Source organism: Podarcis tiliguerta (assembly GCF_965153285.1).
Source record: "Podarcis tiliguerta genome assembly, chromosome: 3".
NCBI lineage: Eukaryota > Metazoa > Chordata > Lepidosauria > Squamata > Lacertidae > Podarcis > Podarcis tiliguerta.
This window is the reverse complement of record NC_139536.1, coordinates 41,447,531-41,469,080: the sequence shown is the minus strand read 5'-3', so window position 1 is coordinate 41,469,080 and position 21,550 is coordinate 41,447,531. Positions and strand designations below refer to the sequence as shown.

General features: G+C 40.6%; 1 protein-coding gene across 2 annotated transcripts in view; it reads right to left on the bottom strand.

Annotated features, from left to right (window-relative positions):
• The window catches only part of SMYD3 (SET and MYND domain containing 3), a 333,084-nt gene extending 315,423 nt beyond the window's left edge, over window positions 1-17,661 (bottom strand). The window contains exon 1 of one of the 2 annotated variants that reach the window (XM_083432247.1): window positions 17,419-17,661. In XM_083432247.1, coding sequence (XP_083288373.1) covers window positions 17,419-17,567 — 149 coding nt within the window. In that variant the 5' untranslated portion in view covers window positions 17,568-17,661. The remainder of the gene's footprint in view (window positions 1-17,418) is intronic. The other variant, XM_083432246.1, reaches the window with a different exon arrangement.
• Between the last annotated feature and the right edge of the window lie 3,889 nt (window positions 17,662-21,550).

Below are 21,550 nucleotides of genomic sequence, written 5' to 3'. Positions count from 1 at the left end.
TGTGGAGGAGCGGAGATGCGAACCCGATTCACCAGATCACGAGTCTACTGCTCTTAACCACTACACCACACCAGCTCTCGAAAGCAGGAATGAGGAACATGTAGCCATTCAGATGCTGCTGGGTGACATTCCCCATAGTCTCCTGACCATGGGGCATGCTGGCTGGCAGGAAGCTGCTGCAGCCAATTGGAAGCCGCACCGTGGTTTTTGAACGTTTTCAGAAGTCAAATGGACTTCCAGAACAGATTCCGTTCGAGAACCAAGGTATGACTGTACCGCTTCAGAAAATATATTTTTTTTCTGATTTAAAAGGGAACAAATATCACTAAAAATAGCCTGCATGAGCAATATTTTACAAACCAAAGAAATACATTGCTTTGCAAAACAAATTCCACAGTTGTTATATTGAGAATTTATTATGAACTTAATATCACCTTGAAAATTAAAGACTTGGACAGATTCAACAAGCACTAGAAAAGTGCATAGAAACCGCTGTCAAATGAATCATGTCATCAGCAATCAATAAGTGAAAGGTGCTAGTTCAACAGAGCATAACAGAAACCTAAGTCATATATTTGACAACTGGCCAGTTAGATAATACAGCTCCAGGATGACCTCTGTGGAAATTTAATTATCTTTGTCTCTGCAAATTCTGTTATAACAGATTCCTGAATCAACACCCCCAATCACAAATATACATTCTGAATTTTTTAACTGACCCTTTATTCTGTTATTCAAATAGTAATTTGTTTGCTTGCTTGCTTGCTTGCAAGACATCAAACTGCAGTCTTAAAGTGCATCTGCCTTTAAAATATAGCAATGGGTGCCCTTTTAAGAGCCAATTACAATTTCTGATTTGCCTTTACTGCTGAGAATGATGGACATGTTTTAGTTATTATATTTCTAACTGGTCCTCCTTTCAAAAACTCAGAGCATTTACAACTGAGCACAGATGTACAAAGAGTGCTCAAGCTGCTGCAGAATTACATCCTCATTTTTTACCAGACATATGTGCTTCTTAGAAACAAACAAGTTCTGTGAAGTTTCCAACAGAAGTGGCTATGCACATTGCTGAATGATTGGGGACTTGTGTCACCACATCTCGCTTTTCCCCTGAGCTGCTTTTCCATTAAAAAAGAGACAATGGTGTGTATATGTGAGGGACAGCACACAAAGCACAAAAAATGGGAGTGGGTAAACTCATTAACAGTGCTTCAGGCAGGGAGGGGAGTGAGCAACCCACCTGGAAGGGGATGAAGAAGCAAAGAGGAAGGGGATATCAGAATTCATATGTAGATAGTACATGTGTTATCTGAATGCAAATGTGGGGTGAACATGCATGAAAATAAAACATTCCTGGTCCTCTTTGCAAGTATGCCTATATGGTCTGATGGTCTCCCTTCTAGACGCTCAGCTTCTAAACGGCGATGTCTCCTGGGTTATTCAAACCTCCAGTTATTTATTTCATTCCTTTACTGGCCAAATTTTAGATTTATCTTACACTGAACACAAAGTTGCATATTTTTAAAAACTGAAAATACTGTCTATTGAATATTATTATCTAGCATATTATTACAAAATAACTCCATGTTATACACTTCTCAGGCTTTTTGATAAGATTAATAAATTCTGTACATGTTCACTTTGAGAAGAAATGTTATGGCTGTGTAGACAGCAAGCTATGTTGCACGTTAGTCCTAGACATTGTAAACTAGATATTTAATGGAGAAATATATTTTAAATGTCAGCTGAAGACAAATAAAAATTATGATCTATGGCTATGGCCACTTCCAAATTCCACTCAACATTAGAACTGAAGAGCAAATGAAGTGAATTACATCACCCACTATAATGTTAACCAAGAATCTTTGTATTACTCTTAGCGAACAGTTTATAAAAGTCAAGCCATTCAGCTGTAAGATCCAAAGGCCACGATGATGTGAATCAGTATCTACACTTGATCACTTCTTTTTAATGGGCAGGGGAAAGGGGCAAATGTCAGCTAGGCCTTTAAAGCCCTAAATGGCCTTGGTCCAGTATATCTGAAGGAGCGTCTCCACCCCCATCCTTCTACCCAGAGACTGAGGTCCAGCGCCGAGGGCCTTCTGGCGGTTCCCTCACTGCGAGAAGCCAAATTCCAGGGAACCAGGCAGAGGGCCTTCTCGGTAGTGGCACCCGCCCTGTGGAACGCCCTCCCACCAGATTTCAAAGAGAACAACAACTACCAAGCTTTTAGAAGACATCTGAAGGCAGCCCTGTTTAGGGAAGCTTTTAATGTTTGATGTAGTACTGTATTTTAATATTTGGTTGGAAGCCGCCCAGAGTGGCTGGGGAAGCCCAGCCAGATGGGCGGGGTATAAATAAATAAATAAATAAATAATCCTATTCACCAGTGATCCAGCTCCCCCTTATATACTGTTATACAGGCATCCCCTCCACTTACACATGTTCAAGTCATCCATGACTGCACATATGCACTGCGTGCCAGAAACCTGGAAGTGGGGGAAGATACCTGGAGAGCCTCAACAAAGCCCTGCTGCACCTCCAGCTCATGAGGAGCCTGAAGAGGACATCTCCTTTGGACTCCAGGGAAGGTCTCCTTGCAAACTGAAGGAGCAGCAGGGTGCTCGCCATTTACACGCATTTCACTTCTGTACGCAGGGAGCCAGAAAGTAACCGCTGCCTAAATGGGGAGTTGCCTATAGTGTGGCTCCTAAAAGCAGCACTGTCAGACCACACCCCACTTGCTATAGTGAAGGAGAAAAGGTACCAGGAGTTTATCAATTAATGAAGGTAGGAGGAGAATGCTTGGATTTATTCTAGAAAGAAGTTAATATATTCCTATGTGTATAGGACCAGATAGGGTTCAAGATAATAATCAACACCTGGTCTTAAGCCCAGAATCAATTTGGTAGCCAGTGCCACTTTACAGGAATTTCTAGAGAGTATTTTTAATATAAATTAATATAATTTTTAATATAAATTTTCATCATTTAAAGCACCAAACAAACAAAATTGAAAGCATCCACTGCTAACTCAGGTAATGGAATTTTCCTGAGCAATTTCCAATGCTTACTAAATGCTACCTTAAATAACATCACAAGTGTAGGCAGCACAAAGCTAATAAACCACAATTTATTTACATCTAGCATGTTTGTAAGCTAACAGTTCAAAGTTCTATATGTGACTGAACTGTCAATCAGACAATTATGCAAAACAGCCTTTTCTTTACAACAAAGTGAATACAAATTAATGTTTTTCCCATAATGTTTATGTCACATTTTATGTGAATGCTTGCCCAAAACACTGAGATCAGAAGTAATCAGTGTACAGGGTTTTGTAGTCAAAGCTCATCAAATTGCAAATTGATTTCCAACACCCATTTTCAACCTTGCATTATATTGGCCTCGTAACACAAAACAATGATGTATTTTCAGTGGCAATTTTTCAGCTACAGAACAACTACTTTTCAACAGGCCCACAGTAATAAGACATAGATAAAAGGTAAAGGTAAAGGGACCCCTGACCAATAGACATAGATACACATAGATACGTATTTTTAAATACTTTATCAAATGAAATATAAAATTCCGTGTTTATAACAACAAACCGGAGAAACCTGACTCTTTGAAGATGATTTTCAGGAAGCAACTACTTTTTTGAGAGTTGAACTATAAATGCCAATGGTAACTAAAGCCTAATACAGGCATGCTAAGCAAGTTGGTTTGCATAGCTTCATATTTTTGATACATACATCGTTACTCTGACACCAAACATTCTGATTTTCACATAAATTGTTGCATCTATGTATCTATGTGCTAATTAAAATATCATTTTTAAAAATGTCTTCTTTCATTGCATTGTTATGGTGGCGGTGCTTTAAGACTTCTTTTCGGGTTGCAGTAACAAAAGAGTTGGACAACCAGAAGTGGACTAGGAGAGGTTCAATATATGCTTATACTGAAAGTGCAGAGCTAGGCATGTTTCTATGTGAGGAGTAGGTGAGGAGACACAAGATTGCAGGTTTAGTGGAAAGGAAATGGTACTAAGTGCATGCTCAGAGGTAGTTTTCTTCCCATGTTCCAGGTCTCAACCCTGGTATTAGGCTGAGCTCTGGTTGACACCAATTATTTAGGATGAGACAGGGGTGGGGTGGGGGAATAAGCAAAAGCAGCTTGCCTATAACAAGAATGGAAAGAGAGTTATGGAAAGAAAAATGGCACTTTTTGTGAAGAGTTGCCAGAGGAAAATGAGGAGTGGATGGGGAGGGTGGTGAAATGTTTGTTAAAATTTAAGTCTAGTTTATTTATGTGCCACTTTCCCACAGTGAACTGTGACCAAAAGACACTGACATCATCAATAAACTATCAAAATGCATAACATCTGAAAAACAGTTTGCTTCAAAGCATATGAATCTAATATATAATCAATAGCAATTCAGGAAACAAATGATAAATTGAATATTACTTAATATATCACAGACACAGAGCACAACATAAACGTTAATGGGTAAAAAAAATTAAAGGTATCCCACCCTACTTGTTCCGGTCTTACTGAAGCCCAATGAGCTACGGCATGATTGAAATGCAGTACAGAAGAGATGGGTTTTTCTCACCAGGCTAGATGGTTCACAGCGGGCTCTCTCATCTCTCCTCCTAATAATATCTGAAGTGAGAGGTTGTGGGACTTTCATCTGTGCAGAAAATATGCCATTACTGTGCAAGTCCAGCTTCTTAATTCTAAGTGGCTGGAAAAAAGCGGAGGCTGCAGTTGCTCAGTGGTTAGGGGGAAAGCACTCTGAATATCCCCATAGGCACACTCTATTATTAACAAGGGCGTATAGGGTTGTATATTTAAAAGCTCCCTGATGAAAACAACTCGCTACACAGATGGACACAAAAATAACATTATTAGTGAGAGACCAAGCTGAATCTTTCCCCCTGAAATACATTAGGTTCATTTTCTCTTTGTAGGGGTAAGGATATCTTTCCATAGAGGAGTATTCAAATTTGCAACTCCTTGCTTGCTAAATGTAGGGTACAATATAGGGAAAATGCTGTACCACTGACCCCCCAAGACTCAAGCATAAAAGTTCAGATAAAACAAAGCAGGAGAAGTTGCACCTGCTGAAATCTTTCCAGAGTCCCAGAGGCCTATATAGCATAGCAGTTTGCTATTGCCTTTATTCTTTTGTTAAATGCTAAACATGTGTCTTCTGACTACCCATCATAAGATCACTGAAGACAGACTCCAACTAAACTGATACCAGGAGTCCACCCTGGCTCTACAGTGACTATAATAAGCCTTGGCCCCTAGTCTGATGTGGCTGCAGTCAAGGCAAGTTTCCATATCAATTGCCATAAAAGAAGGTGCAAGAAAATAATTCATACCCCCACTGAAAAGAGAGGGGGAGGAATTTAGTCTAGCATATTACTGAACATATTAAATCAAACTGTCTTAGAAGCAAATATTCTGAGAAATGATATCATGCATTAATTACAATTTGTGGCTACAATAAATTGATATCCATTTATCGAAGTGCGAATGCAACGGACAACTGGCAGGCTATTTCATGCCTCAAAGAATTTATAGCAAAAGGGACACAGGGACATACTCAGCACAAGCGATTCTGTATTATTATTTTTTAAGCTTCTGCACATTTGGAACAGAAAATAGACCAGTGCTTAAAATGCCTGAAAAAATCCCAATTTAAAAAACCGATACTAAATTGTAATTTACTTATGACTATGGAAAATGCTTACTATTGCAATTAAGAATGAATGTCTACGCTCTCTAATGAAAACATACTACCAGTTATTTTTACAATTAAAAACTAAATGCATACATGCATGGCTGAATATTAAATAAACCTACTATCAGCACCCATATTTACATGAGCAATAAAGAGTGTGTACAGGCAGATATGATAATTATTCATTTATATGTGAAGGAAGGCAAAAAATAAAAAAACGAGAAGGGAAATAATTAATTAGCCTGCAGGAGAGTTGTTCCACATGGGCAAGCCTTGAAGCCCTTAATCTAACAAAAATAACTTACTAAGGGAATAAGGACACTAGAGAAGAACCTGGATATGTCTGTTGAAATATTGTTGAGCCAGCCAACTTTGCTGAGAAGCACAGATCAATTGCATAAGATAGTTGCACCCAATACAGTTTTGTGTACACTCTGCTCCTGCAAATAATAGTGTCCCCAAGTTCATCTCCTTACTAGTCCTCATAGGAATGGATGGCAACCATCCACTTATGTAGGAGATAATGAGAGCGTGCATGGGACGCGGGTGGCGCTGTGGGTAAAAGCCTCAGTGCCTAGGGCTTGCCGATCGAAAGGTCGGCAGTTCGAATCCCCGCGGCGGGGTACGCTCCCGTTGTTCGGTCCCAGCGCCTGCCAACCTAGCAGTTCGAAAGCACTCCCGGGTGCAAGTAGATAAATAGGGACCGCTTACTAGCGGGAAGGTAAACAGCGTCTCCGTGTGCGGCTCTGGCTCGCCAGAGCAGCGTTGTCACGCTGGCCACGTGACCCGGAAGTGTCTCCGGACAGCGCTGGCCCCCGGCCTCTTGAGTGAGATGGGCGCACAACCCTAGAGTCTGTCAAGACTGGCCCGTACGGGCAGGGGTACCTTTACCTTTAATGAGAGCGTGCAGTCTGGAACATCACTATGGTGTTGATTAGAATGTCCTTGGGTGATCCTAGTGGGTGGAATAAGAAGCATGTTTGAACCTCTTTCAACTTCCTTCCAGGTGACAGCCTCCTTAACTTTCTCCACACACTATCAGAGCACTGAAGAACTAAGTCACCACGTACTGTCACAGTCCTGTTTTCTGGGTTCTGTTTCTCAGATGCACTAGATCAAGGTTGAGGAACATGTGGCCCTCCAGGTGTCATGGAACGGCAACTGCCATCAACCCTGGCTGGGTTGCTTACAGGGGCAACAATATTTGGAGGCCACAAGCCTGTACACACACTGTGTGTGTGTGTTTGTGTGTCTGTGTGTGTGAGAGAGAGAGAGAGAGAGAGAGAGTAGCATGCTTCCCACCAGCTCAAGCTACATCCATTGACTATGCCCCCCCACACACATATGCTAACACATATGGCCCTTGCAGGCAAAAATTTGACAAAACATTGGGAAGCAAATTTTATACAGATCTGCAAAAACATTACATTAACAGGGACACTTACTAACTCCTGTGACGCTATAATTAATCTGAAGTGACAGCATTTCAACCTCTCCCAAAAGGTTCACGGGCATTTTTTTATAATTAATAATGATTTCAGCATTAAGTAAGCTCCAGATTCACCCCACGTTTAGATAGAAGAAATAATTGCTTATACAATTAGAAAACTTCAAAACTGAGTACAAGTTGACCAGCATTTACTAGCTGACAATATATCAGGTAGACCTGATTTCGTTTACTCCCCATAGAGTTAAACATCTTCAGCCAACGCCTCTTCATTTCATCTTCCCACATCTAATAAAAGAGGTTTGTAGCATTCCCTAGTAGCTGTCCACTGCTGAACAGCTCTTACCACTAAGGATAATATTGTAAATGAAATCTACCTTCCTGTAATTTAACATCATTGTTTATTGCCTATACTAAGGAACAGTATATAGTGAATAACTATTCTCTCATATTTCTGAAATCATCATAAAATATTTGAGAATTAATATTTAAAGATTTCCCATTTTAAAATTATTTCTTTACATTCCAAGTTGGTATTTTAACAGCCAAAAGCTGTATACGTTACAATATTGCCTTGCTAGCAAATTGTACCATTAAAAAATATTGCTCAAAAGAAATTACCAGTGAACTTATTAGTGTATCCAAAGCAAGGAGACTTCTGTGCAGTTCTTAAAACATCAGCAATCTTCTACATGTTTCATTAAAAATTTAATTTAAGCAGCATTGGCTTATCAAGACATAAAACAAGGGATTATCCACAGCAAATACTTAGGGTAATTCAATCAAAATGACTGCCAAGGAAATAAAACCTTTCATGGGAGCTCGCAAGCCATCTACTTGCAATATCCAAACTGTTTGAATGGACAGCTATTAGCCAAAAAGCTACATCATCAAACATTTGACAATCTGCCAGGCACCATTCCTTCACTGTGAGCTTAATTTGTCCTTCAGGAGTGAGCCAGTCTGGCTCTGACCTTCTCCTGTATTATCTGTGTCGTCTCCCTCCCAAATGCTTACCTGGCAATTCCAGGTGGAATACTAAGGGGATCAGGCAAAACACCAGCACTAAGCTTGACTGAGGTCTTGATTTCTACCATAAAAATTATCTTTGACAAACAACTGAATTGACTGTCTTTTTGTCACGGACAAAATGCTAGTTCTGGTTCTTTGGATATTCTCCCATTTTAGCAGCAATACCTGTTGCAGCTGGGAAATAGGTATTTTAATTTAAAGAAACAGCCAGTCTGCTTTCAGGACCACTGTTTCGCCCAACATGCGGAATTGTGTAAACGCACATTGAAATTTAGCAGGGGTAGCTAACATGGTGACCGTCAGATGTTTTAGACTACAGTTCCTGACCACTAGCTGATGGGAGTTGTAGTCCAGCAACATCTGGAGGGCACCTCATTGGCCACCCCAACTTAGAGTTTATAAAATACAGTCTTTTCAAACATTTTACTTAGACCTGCAATAATACTGTGTCTAATTAATTTTCCATTAAACTGTGCCACTCTACAGATCAAACATTTCAAATCAAAATAATTGACCATTTGTTTATTTAGGTACAGAAGAACTGATAGCCTGCCTTTCTAACACACGTGTATTACACCAATTAAAATTAACAGATAAAAATATCAACAATACAATAACAAAAACAACATATATCCATAACATCTTAAAAGCAGATCAGCATTATCAAACAAACTTGACAAGGTCAAGCACATCAGATAAAACATAGTTTCCCATTAAAACCAGATCAGCATGACAAATGAAAAGCTGGCTGGAAAAGATAAAAATAAAAATTCTAATGCTGATCTGAATGAACCTCATGGGGCAATGTTTTCCATAACAGCTGCTGCAATGAATGAGGTAGTGCTGTTTCTTCTCCAAATCAACCTTACTTTCACCTTAGGTAGGTAGGAGACAAGAAACTGGATGTCGGGAAGAAGAGCACTAACCTCAGCATGCCACCTTTCTATGTACACAGGGTTTGTCTTTTGAAAAAATGAGTTCTTTGTTGTAGAGAGATGCGTTAATTCATATGATCACCCTCCAGTATTTCAGATCTACATGCAATGGATACAGTGCAAGGGCGGCATGAACTGCAAGCCCAGGAGCTGAATGCCTCCCTTCAGATCACTCTATCTGACCCTTGGCACTCTTCCCCAAGCCACACACTTACCAGCCCTGTCTCACATTCCTGGAGTGTTTTTGCCCTGCTAGAACGTGTCCTTGAACTTTGACGACTCCTCTTGTTATCCAGGATGGAAGATAGAGAACTGAGAGAGTACTGTACAAAAGTAAAATTTACATTTGTTGCCCCACCCATTATTGCCTCTGTCTCTGCCCCTGGAAGATTGCTCAGGAGGAGATGAAGCTCTCAGGCCGAAAAAAGTTTCCCACCTCTGATGTGGTAGATGTAGCTCAGGTACAGAGGCTCCTTCCCAAAGTCTAGCTAGTGCTTTCCCAGCTTTGGGGAGGAGGTAAAAGGGCTCTAGGACCCTGCCAGAGCTTTGCGCCTCCTTCCCAAAGCCATGAGCCTTGCTTAACCAGCTTTGCAAAGGCAGCACAGGGCTGGAGAAGTGTCCACTTTTGGTTTTGCCTCCCCCCCATCCCCTGCCCACCCCAAGGTATTGTGCAGCTCATGGGTTCCGTGTCAATGTACTCTTGTGGCCACTTAGTATGAAAAGTTGGAGTGCCCTGTCATAACAGATAAGACTCAAAGCCTCTTCTGAAAACACCTCCAAACAGACCGTCAGGGAACAGGAAATTTTCCTCATGAAAGGCATCATTCAAATATTGTAGTAAAATAAATTCCCTATTTCCATCAAGGGAACAAAGACTCTTTTTTTTCATATATATATTTTTATTAACAGGCCAATCAAATCACATTAGTTCCAAATTATACAGCCAAATTTTTAAATTTTTGTTGGGGGTGCCCATACTTCAAGCTCCAAACAGGGGTCCAAGCATCACTTATATTGCTGCTTTAATTAGACAGTTCTATCCAGTTCTGTCCAGATAGTCTCTTTGTTACTTTCCTCATCTTCTTGTTGTTACCATAATTCCTTTCTTTGCGATCTCTGATAATCTTCACAAGCAGGTTGAAACAAACATCCTCTGTGTGGGTTTTACACTCTCCAAAAATCATATCATATCACATAAGAACAGACGCCATTTCCACACCTCCGTAAAGAACTTTCCCTCAGTCTGTCCGTTGATTTTCCCAGGCTTGCCAAGCATATCTCAGAGGGCTCTGCCAGGTTTAGATCACATTCCAATCACCATTCACATTCCAATGACCCTGGTCCTCCTCCCCCCGTCCTTCTTAGGCAAGCCTGTCTTGGCGAGACGCCATTTAAAACTGCGTCATAAAACTTTCCTCCGTTCTCCGATGTTTACCAATCCTCTCTTTGCTCAATAATTCACTCCACACAGTTCTTGAATTCCTGCTTGTGATTAATAAATTGCAACGATTCTTCTCTCTGGGGTGGAGGGTTATTAATACTCACATAAGGCAAAAAAAAAAAAGAAAAGTTTTTTCCTCCACCTCCTTTCCGTTTCACTCCAAACATACCAATCTCTTAATGGTGATTCATCACTTGATTTATTTGTCCCGCCCGTCACTCCGCTCACAGAGATCCATTAATCAGCAGTCTTTATTCCCAATCTTCGCTTGATGTATGTGCTTTAGCTTCTTTCCAATTATATATTTCCAATTATCTATTTCGAGCTAAAGCGAACCCGTGCACTGATTGGAGACAGCGTCAGGAAGTGCCGACTTCACCCGGGGGCTTGTGCCAAGTGTCCGCACCCCCTTCTTTCGAATCCGGGGGTGAATTATGGACACCGCTGGCAAGGCAGTCCCCCCCATCTCCTTGGGGGGGGCCGGGAAGGCTGCATATTGAGAGCCAGTGTGGTGTAGTGGTTAAGAGCGGTAGTCTTGCAATCCGGGGAACCGGGTTTGAGTCTCCGCTCCTCCACATGCAGCTGCTGGGTGACCTTGGGCTAGTCACACTTCTCTGAAGTCTCTCAGCCCCACTCACCTCACAGAGTGTTTGTTGTGGGGGAGGAAGGGAAAGGAGAATGTGAGCTGCTTTGAGACTCCTTCGGGTAGTGATAAAGCGGGATATCAAATCCAAACTCTTCTTCTTCATCATACTTCCCATAGCAGCCTCTTAATTACCTCGTGTGGGTCAGAGAGATGTTATTGTCGGCCATCTTCGAATGCGCCACCAAGCTGGATGTAATGAATCCCCAACTGCCCCTTCTTCCTTTGCAAAGTGCCTTCAGGAGAGAGTGATTTGTATCAGAGAAAGAATAGGAGGGATTTCCCTCAAACCATTCCTCTGGTATCCACTCACATTTCCTCTTTACAGTTCCAGGCCTGTGTTTGTAAGGTATGCTTGAGTGCAGAATGCTAATGTGGGTCAAAGAAGCTGGAGAGAAGACGTTTCAGAGGAAGAGAGGCTGGCAAGGTTTTTATCCAGGAGTACATTGCAAGGAAAGGGACGTGGGTGGCGCTGTGGGTTAAACCACAGAGCCAAGACTTGCCGATCAGAAGGTCGGCGGTTCGAATCCCTGCGATGGGGTGAGCTCCCGTTGCTCGGTCCCTGCTCCTGCCAACCTAGCAGTTCAGTTCGAAAGCACGTCAAAGTGCAAGTAGATAAATAGGTATCGCTCTGGTGGGAAGGTAAACGGCGTTTCCGTGCGCTGCTCTGGTTCGCCAGAAGCGGCTTAGTCATGCTGGCCACATGACCAAGCTGTACGCTGGCTCCCTCAGCCAATAAAGCGAGATGAGTGCCGCAACCCCAGAGTCGGTCATGACTGGACCTAATGGTCAGGGGTCCCTTTACCTTTTACATTGCAAGGAAGAATGGGCCACCAGGGTTTTATGACGCAAGTCTTGTGGAGGGAATACCAGTTACAGACCAATATGTACTATACACAGATGACCTAGACTGCAGAACCATGCAAAGGATGAGGCTTTAGCCACTGCAAAAGGGATCCACTTACCCAAGGCAAGGCAACTGTCAGCCACCCCCACTTCCAATCAAGGGAACAGCTCCATAACAAACCTAGGTCAGAAAGGTCTGAGTACTGCAAGGAGACACAAGACTGATTCTGAAAACAATTATTCAAAAGTCCAACCAAATTTATTGGAACCTCCTAGCAAAGGAGTTGCATCCAGTGATTCCCCTCACCTGCATTAGAATAACAGCCACCTCTGCTTATAGCAGGAAATGGGAGCAAACCACATCTTATGCAATACCATCATATCCCCTGTTGACTTTCAATCAAGAACCGATTTCCCATATCCTTATAACTTCTCTTAAAGGACTGTTAAAAGCTTAGCCTACTTATGGTAGGAGATTTTACACTCTATATAAACTGAAGTATAGCTCTGCCAGAACTGATTATACATATAGTAGAGATTAAGGAGTAAAGAGAAACCACTACTTGTTGACTTTAATGGAAAAAAATATTCCATCATGCTATGCACAGGGAGGAAATTACACTTTACTATAACTGGCTGTATTGATCCAAGGCTCACAACATATAAAAGAACCAATCTTGGAAGCTAGAGATAGCCTTGTTCTGTAATATAGAATGGAGCTATTACAGCGAGCTTTCGGCTATCTATCAGTCTGAGATATAACACGCTCTGGCTGTTTTTGTGTATTTATAACTACAAAAGTGACTCAAACCTATCCTTATTAGCTATGGAATCTAAACTACAACAAGCTGTCATACTTGGGTCTATAAGCAAATCCTCTTCATTCAGGCATATCCCAAATTGTAATATACACCAATTTTCAGAAAACTGTTGTGAAGAATATTTATACTCCAGGCAGATTATAAATCAAAACAAAGCATAAAGATATCCTATCCAAGATGTAAAGAGACTCTGAATAATGTAGGACTTTGAAAGCAAGGACATGATACAACTGGGTGTGTGATACAAACAAGAACAAAATTAATTGACAGCAGGAGAGGCATGGGTCAGAACGATAAGAGGAAGAGAGATTATAAATAGGAACACATGTTTTCAAAAGGCCATTGTTAGCATTGAAATTGCTAAAGGACCGTTACTGAAACAGGAGGTGTTTAAGCCATGGAAAATATATTTAAGGATAAAAATAAATACATCAAAACTATAATGAAAAGACTCCCCAACTGTGAAGATAAATGAAAATTCACAACAGAAGCAAATGTGAAATCAGGTAATGTTAGACTCCGGACATTACAAAAAGTCTGCTCCTTACTATTACAACGTGCCACAAAACTAAAAGATAGGTGCTTAAGCTTCCATCTAAACAAATAGTGCTATTTATCTACTCCTGATATCCCAACTCAGAATGTTTGTTATATAAATTTATTGCATTTGATTCCTTGATTTACCTTACATTTTATGTGTCCAGGAAATATATACCTAATATAATCTGCACCTGAAAACTACCCTTTCTTCCTAGCACAATCCTTGGTCTCTTCTACAATCAGACTAGATTAAGTTAGCACACAAAGGGACTCATGTATTACTTTCCCTATGCTTCTAGATACAGGTAGGTAGCCATGTTGGTCTGCCATAGTCGAAATAAATAAATAACATTCGTATCTAACTCACTGGGAAAGCTGACTGCATTGAGAGTTCATACAACTCTGGGGGATGAGGTGGAGGGGAGATGCAAAAGGTCTACTTCAGATTAAGCAGCAAAGCAGCAAAGAGACAGGAAATGGATGGCATTTTGGCTTCCAGTCTGCTCCAAAATCTGACACAATTCTCAGAAACGTTCCAAACATTAGCCGGGGATGCTACTTCATGTGAACCTACATTGGAATTACAGTATTAACATTTTTATTTAAATAGTACAAATTCAAATCATACCACAAGTGAGTTTGAAAATCCCCTGAAAAGATCTGAAGATGGAAACAAATGTGGAACTTCCATAATTATTTTGTCCTTTAAGCAAACTTCCTTAAAGCTGAGACAGGTTTTCCATGCAAGATGTGTAACATAATAAGTTAAACCTTAGAGATAAATATTCAAAATAAGTAGAATATTTTTTTTCTAGGCCACATTTATATATATATATATATATATCATTTTTATATATGTACAGTTACAATTATGTAATATAATGCAAAACTTCCAGTGATCTTACATAAAATACCCCCCTTTTACCTTCAGAACAATAAATGGAAACTAATTTGCAACATTAGCTATTATCCATATTTTAATATCTATTTTTCCCTCGCAGCACTTATTTTCATTATGAATTTGAAAAAATAAAAATTTGCCCTTAAAGAAAAATAAATGAAGCACTGTGTGCTAATTTGCTATGTTACTGCCATTTCCTCTTGTCCCCCACCTCCTTATGTGTTGAGGATTTTCCTTTGGCACATATTAATATTTATCGAGTATAGAGATTCCACTTTTTTGTTTTACATGAGAAAATGGCAAGCTCAGTTTATGTCTTTTAGGCTGTGAAACTCACCTTTATTCTGAAAACATTTCCTATGCAAAAAGCAACATTGTTACATTGTCTTACATATCACTTGTTAGATTTTAAACTTTTTTTAAAGAAAGCCGATCACCACTCAATAGTTAAGAGTAGCTCTAGAAACAAACATTTTACCCTTTTGTGATACTGAATCATGCAATATTTGAAAGGAAATCATTTCACCACAATCACTAGGTGGCTATGAGCAAATGGTTAAGTATGAGTGCCCATCCCTTTCAATGTGGTGACAGAGAGCTTTATGCCCAATCTTAGTCTTCCCCTGCCCTTGCAGACCAACTAATCATGGTCAGAACATAGCATTCAGTGTGACTATTCATGCAGTTAAAAAACTAGAGGCTTCAGTCTTTTTTTATGTGTTAACAAATAGACCTTTTGTGTTCATGTACTGCCACCTATTGGAGATTTGTTATAAGAAACAAAAATGCAAAGCCACAAAAGTTTATGTCTAATGATGCTATTCCAAGTCTACAAAATCCTAGTGAATAATCTTATAGCCAAAATAATAAAACTTATGGATACATCAGTCTAATTCAATATCTGGCGCCTTCTTAAATTCTAATGGTCCGTCATCTGGAACAACTGTGGAAAAGGTAAATAAATTTGAGTCTGAACTAAAAATTTGAGACCATTTAGCTTATTACAGCAAGAAAGACACAGTAAACAGCAGGGAAATAGCAACAGGAAGAGAAGAGAATAATGCCAATGAGGAGAAATGAGGGCAGCGGGAGAATCACCAGTGAAACTTTTTGAATGGCGGAAAGATGACCAGAGATTTGAGTGACCAAGAAAAATGCTTTTCAAATTATGAACAACTTGTGGTTACACATTTGGCTACAAAACAAATAGGAGACGCCTGCCAAATGTCATTGGGAAAGACCAGTCAGTGCTAGTCAGTGACAATGCTGAGATAAACTAGCATGGCCCTTTTGGTGGTCCTCCAATTGAAATTTTAGCTAATGAACAATCTTGTGGCATCTACCTCCACAACTTGCATATGTGAGGGTGAGCTTTTCCCCTCAGAATCTGCACTGCCCTTTCATTCCACCATTCCCAACAGGTGTGAAAGACATTATTATTAAACATCTATGAAGTGCCTAACTTCTTCTAAGCACTGTACAGCTATTAAGGGATCACAGATGGTCCCTACCTGCAAGCTCGCTATGCAGTATGACTCAAAAGGAACGGAGAGGGAAGCAGAGGGCAAGCTTTGGAGCAGCTATGAAATCACCTCTTCAAAAATCATAGGATGAAACACTTGCATGTATCAAGTCATAGCTTGCATGTATAAACATGCCATCACACATCTAACACCACACAAGAGCACTTTCATATCACCTCACACTCTTCATCACTTGAGTCACTTCCAGCATCCTGCCACAAGCCAGCAAGTGCTGAATAATCTTGTAAGGAGAGGCCCATTGTTTCATCATCACATCTTAAAAACAAGGGTGGTTACCCTTTGGCCTTTCATATCCTTGGGCTACAGTTCCCATAACCCCTGACCACTGGCTGTTCCGGAGCTGATGAGAGCTGGAGTCCAACTTGCAGGGCGCACAGATTGGTCTTAAATTTGTGCCTATCTGGCCAAAATGCAAACCCACCCCATGAGGAGGATGACTACTGTCTCAGTGGCTGTGGCAAGTTTCCAATACCAGGCAGCCGCCTCAGTCTATGCATGCGGCATACTGTTCCTTTTTAACCAGGCCTTTGGTTGATTTGATTGACATCCTACGTGTCCTTTTAAAATGTGGTTGGTGGTTTTGGGGGGGATAGGGGTTATTGGGTGGTTGTTGTTTTTTTAATTTGTGTATTTTGTGGTTTTATATTTTGATTTTATTCTATGAACTGCCCTGAGACCTCTGGGTATAGGACGGTATATAAATTTAAATAGTAGTAGTAATCGATCCCCAGGTTTAAGTCTACCCAGAGACAGCAGCTACACTTCACAGCTTTGCCAGGACCACTTCTGTTTATGACCTATACTAAGGAACAATATATAGTGAATACCTATTCTCTCATATTTCTGAAATCATCATAAAATATTTGAGAATTAATATTTAAAGATTCCCCATTTTGTAATTATTTCCTTACATTCCAAGTTGGTGTTTTAACAGCCAAAAGCCGTATACATTACAATATTGCCTTGCTATCAGACTGTACCATTAAAAAAATATTGCTCAAAAGAAATTACCAGTGACCTTATTAGTGTATCCAAAGCAAGACTTCTGTGCAGTTCTTAAAACATCAGAAGTCTTGTACATGTTTCATTAAAAAATTAATTTAAGAAGCATTGAAGCATTGGCTTTTATATTTTGATTTCATTCTGTGAACTGCCCTGAGACCTCTGGGTATAGGGCGGTATATAAATTCAAATAGTAGTAGTATAGTAGTAGTAGTAATGGAGCTGCTGGTCCACCCAGAGACAGCGGCTACACTTCACAGCGTTGCCAGGACCACTTCCCGCCCCACCCACTTCCAGCCAATTCGCCTTTGCTTGCTTGCATTGACGGGCAAGAGACTCCACAGCCGCAAAAAGGAAAGGCGGTGCTGGAAGGGAGCTGCGGCGCATGAATACCATGCCCTGCGCTGCGCAAATGTTCGCAGCACGGCAGCGCCGCCCAGCCAAAGAAGGCAGAGCGAGCGGGCGGGCGGCCGACCCGGCGAGGGACGCGGAGCGCGGGAAGCCCAGCCAATACCTGCGCAGGCAGCGCTCGCACACGCCTCCCAGGCGCTTCTTGCTGACGGTGTAAGCGAAGGGCTCCGCGCGGTACAGCAGCTCTCCCGGCTTCACCGACTTCGAGGAGCGCAGGCCGTTGCCTTTGCCCGGGCTGGCAAACTTCTCCATCGCGGCTTGCACAGAGCGAAAGAGAGGCGCCCGGGCCCACAGGGCCCTTCCCGCCTCTGGCCCCACGTGATGCCGCTCGTGTCGCCGCCGGAACCATCTTTGGTACGGGCAAGAGGCGCCCGGCTTCAGGGTGCCCCCACCCCGCGGCGTCAAGCTCAAGCAAGATGGGAAGCGCATGTGCACTCCTCCCTCCCCCCAAAAAACCGAGTTTAGACACTCGGGGATGTGGGCCTTAAATAAGAAAAAAGAATTATATCTTTCAGTGTCTGCGGGAGGCTAGACTCTTAAATAAGAAAAAGGGCAATTAGAATTATATCTTGCACCGTCTGTGGGAGGCTAGGCTCTTCCAGAAGCACATTGGGAAATAATTTCCCAATTTAGGGCTGCAATCCGAAACGTGCTTAACCTGGAGATAAACCTCATCAAATCAATGGAGATTACTTCTGAGTAAACATATTCGGGATAGGGTTGCAAAAATCAGATTTCAGCTGCTCACTGCCTTAAGATATTGCCCACAGTTACTGTGTCAATCACCATTTACAGATCTTTGTCACCTCACAACCCTAACCAACATCATCTCATAAGTAAGACATGCTGAATTAATGTGGGGCTAGGACTGGAGCCTTAATCTCAGGGTTGGCCCACTCATGAGGCAAGGTGAATTACTGCCTCGGGTGACAGAAGGCAGCACATCACCCACTGCTGCCACCTCAGCTGCTGCCACGTTGTTCTTGGAGGCCAGATCTGCCACTTCCTTGGCAGCCCTCCCCAGTGCCACGTCTACAGTAGCCTATTAAGGAATAAGAGAAGCTGCTGGTCTCCCACCCTTCTACCTGCTGTAGATCTTCATTCACCCCGTCTTCCCTGGTGGGTCCGTTGCAGGAGGGGAGAGGGCAGGACAGAAAAACGTCTTGCAACATAACAAAGCATAAAAGAAAGAAAGAAATCAAAAATTGAAACAGTAAAGTGTCACAGCCCTGTACAAAGATACAGATGAGCTCTAAAATGATAATTATTAACTCATACAAAGATTCCCTTTACAAATAAGATTTTTTAAAAATAATAAAAGTACTGTATTCTTCACCAGTGAGTTCCATCATACTGAGAATAAAAGTTCTATAAAGTCTTAAATGATCCAGACATTTGCATATAGTGATGGCATTGAGTTACCAAGTGCCACAGGTCAAAAAAGTGCCATAGGTCAAATTTGAGCCCTGCCATTTAGATACGTATACGTAGGAGATATCTCTTCAAGAAGGGCAATTTGCCAACCCCTTTAATACCAGCAATCCAGATTATTAAGATTAAAGGTATTTTAAAAATACAAATAAATTACCATTATGTGTTTGGCTTACTTGCAATTTGAATGCTGTTTTCTGTTCCCTTGGGCTAGGATACCAGAGTATGAATCCAAAACTCCATGCATGCAAAATACGTGGTCTGCCACAGAACTGAGTCCCCCAATCCTGGGCTTGAGGAACTTGTGCATATCTAATATAATTTGGCAAAGAAGTATTTTGGAGACACATGTACATAGGTTTGAAGATACACATGAGAATGGTGTCAAGTGTGCCCTCAGCAAACCCAGTGTGGTGCAGCAACTAGAATGTTAGATTTAGAATTTGGGCATACATTCAGCTCCTCACTCAGCCGCAAACTGCACTGAAAAGGCAATAAAGAATGAGTGACTATGGATTGTAACATTACAGCTTAGTTTACCTTATTGGTTGTTATGAGAATAAAACGTCGGAGCTCTGAGCTCCTGGGGTGGGACAATAGGATAAAAATAAAATAAAATATTTGTTTAAAAAAATCATCTTACCATCTTTTGCTTACAACTGGAAAATGCAATGTTATCTTGTTTTGGATTGTTGTGACCTACAGTTTGCATTTGTCCTGGAAACAGCAAAACATGGCTAATGCTTACATTAGTAGCTATTTTATTTTTATCTTTACAGTCAAGCAATATATAAATTTTGTTAAAGAGTGTCCTTTGCCTAGTAAGACTGTAAACTAGCACACATTCCAAATGACAGGCAGGTGGCACAACAACACAATTTCTCAGATTCCTTAGCCATTTCCTGCTTTCACTTTGATTCAAATATTAATATGCAGAGTCAAACTAAAGAGATACTCTACAAAAGTGGATGCATTTAAAATAATGTAAGGTGCTAAGATATGTTATTTGCTATTTTAAATGAACACCTTAATTCATCTCTGGATTTTAATATAGTTGTTTAAACATCTACAGGTAAAACAATACAAATGTTTCAACAGCCTATTTCAAGACCTTTTTGTTATATAATTTCAGGCTCTGCATACTTGCATTAATAAAGCCCTCTGCCCAATGAAGATAAGTGTTTTAGGTTATTATCTGACCTTCAAGGATGGTTGTATAATGTTGCTCCTGTACAGTGTTCTTTGTGACTTACTAGCATGACATTGTATCGTTGTCAAATGAGATCATGTTGCTAAGAATAGTGTTTGCTACAGGTAACCGATTCTACTTTGCAATGCAATATGACTCCTTATTCTCAAAGGAAAAATTGTCCCTCCTTAAATAATGCAACAGTCAGACATCAAAAGTTTTCTGAGCACTTTTACCGGGTTGTTAAATTAAGATTAGATTTTTCCAACCGTGTTGACTGGAAGAACTTGGTGGATATTGTAATGGATAATTCTACCATCCATCAGCCACCCCCAATCTTTCTCCCGATTTTAAAAAACAAGAAGAAAATGGTTGTGGTACTTCTAATGTGGGCCACTTAAAGTCAGGGTCTAACTCACAATTTAAAAGGCCAGTTATCTAGGTCCTGTTTCTTAATGTTCAGCAGTAGTTTTCAAAATATTTTCAGCATGTTCCCTGTATTAGGGCTATAATTGTTTTTATCAGCACACCGCCTGCCTCTTCCTTCCTTCCTGCCCCCACCCCACACAAATATGTTTCAGCGTATTTTATTTCTGAAGCATTGATCTAGCATATTAGTTGTCCCACACATTAAGGATTGCTTTGCCTGTTAGTGGTTTACATAATGTTACTTACATAATGCTGTAAACTGGCTTGGGCACTTGGGAAAAGTTGGAAAGGAATTATTGGTAGGGTTCAAATTAATATCACAATCCTATACATGTGTACTTGCAGCATGAGCACTTTTAGATAATGTTTTTTTTTAAATATATTTTAATATCAGGTTTTTTTTAAAAAAAAAGTAAGTCGCTTTGAGACATACATTTTGTATAATGCAACAAGTAAATAATAATCATAATACTCAAAAGGAAGCTCATAGTGTTCAGTGTTGCTTATTCCCAAGTAAGAGCACAGAACTGCAGTCTTCGTTAATTGCATTTCGATAAATGTGAAAAGTTAGTAATGACTTAAGCTGCAATACTAGCCCTGCTTACTTGGGTGTAAGCTCTACTGACATAAATTAGACTTACTTTAGAGCAGGTATAATTGGACTTGTTAATTCCCACTGAAATCAAATGAAACTTAAGTACAGCTAACTTACAATGCAGTTCTGTACATGTCTACTCAGAAGTAAGTCATCACTGAATTCAGGCAAGTACTTTGCAGAATTGCAGCTTTTCTCTGAATCCAACACATTATAAAGAAACAAAACAGGAGTTCAACTACTCCTTTTAAATTACTGTAACTTACCCTAAGATGTACTAGTGAATCTAAGAAGAATAAATTTCATCATCATCATCCTACATTCATTTCTTATGATTACAGAATTCCCTGTGCAAGGAGTGACTACAGGTCCTTCCATTTTAATAATCTCTCCTCCCCCATTTCCCAACTGTCTTTGGCTTTATATACATCATCAACAGCACAAACAGTATCCACAAAGAAGCTTACAGTATCTTTTCCCCACCCCTCTACGGCCGTCAAACAACAAACTAGTTCTTAGAACAAGGACTTCGGACTGTACAAGTTCCGTTCCTCTTCCTCTGCCCCAGCCCTCTAGAGCAGATTTGAGGAG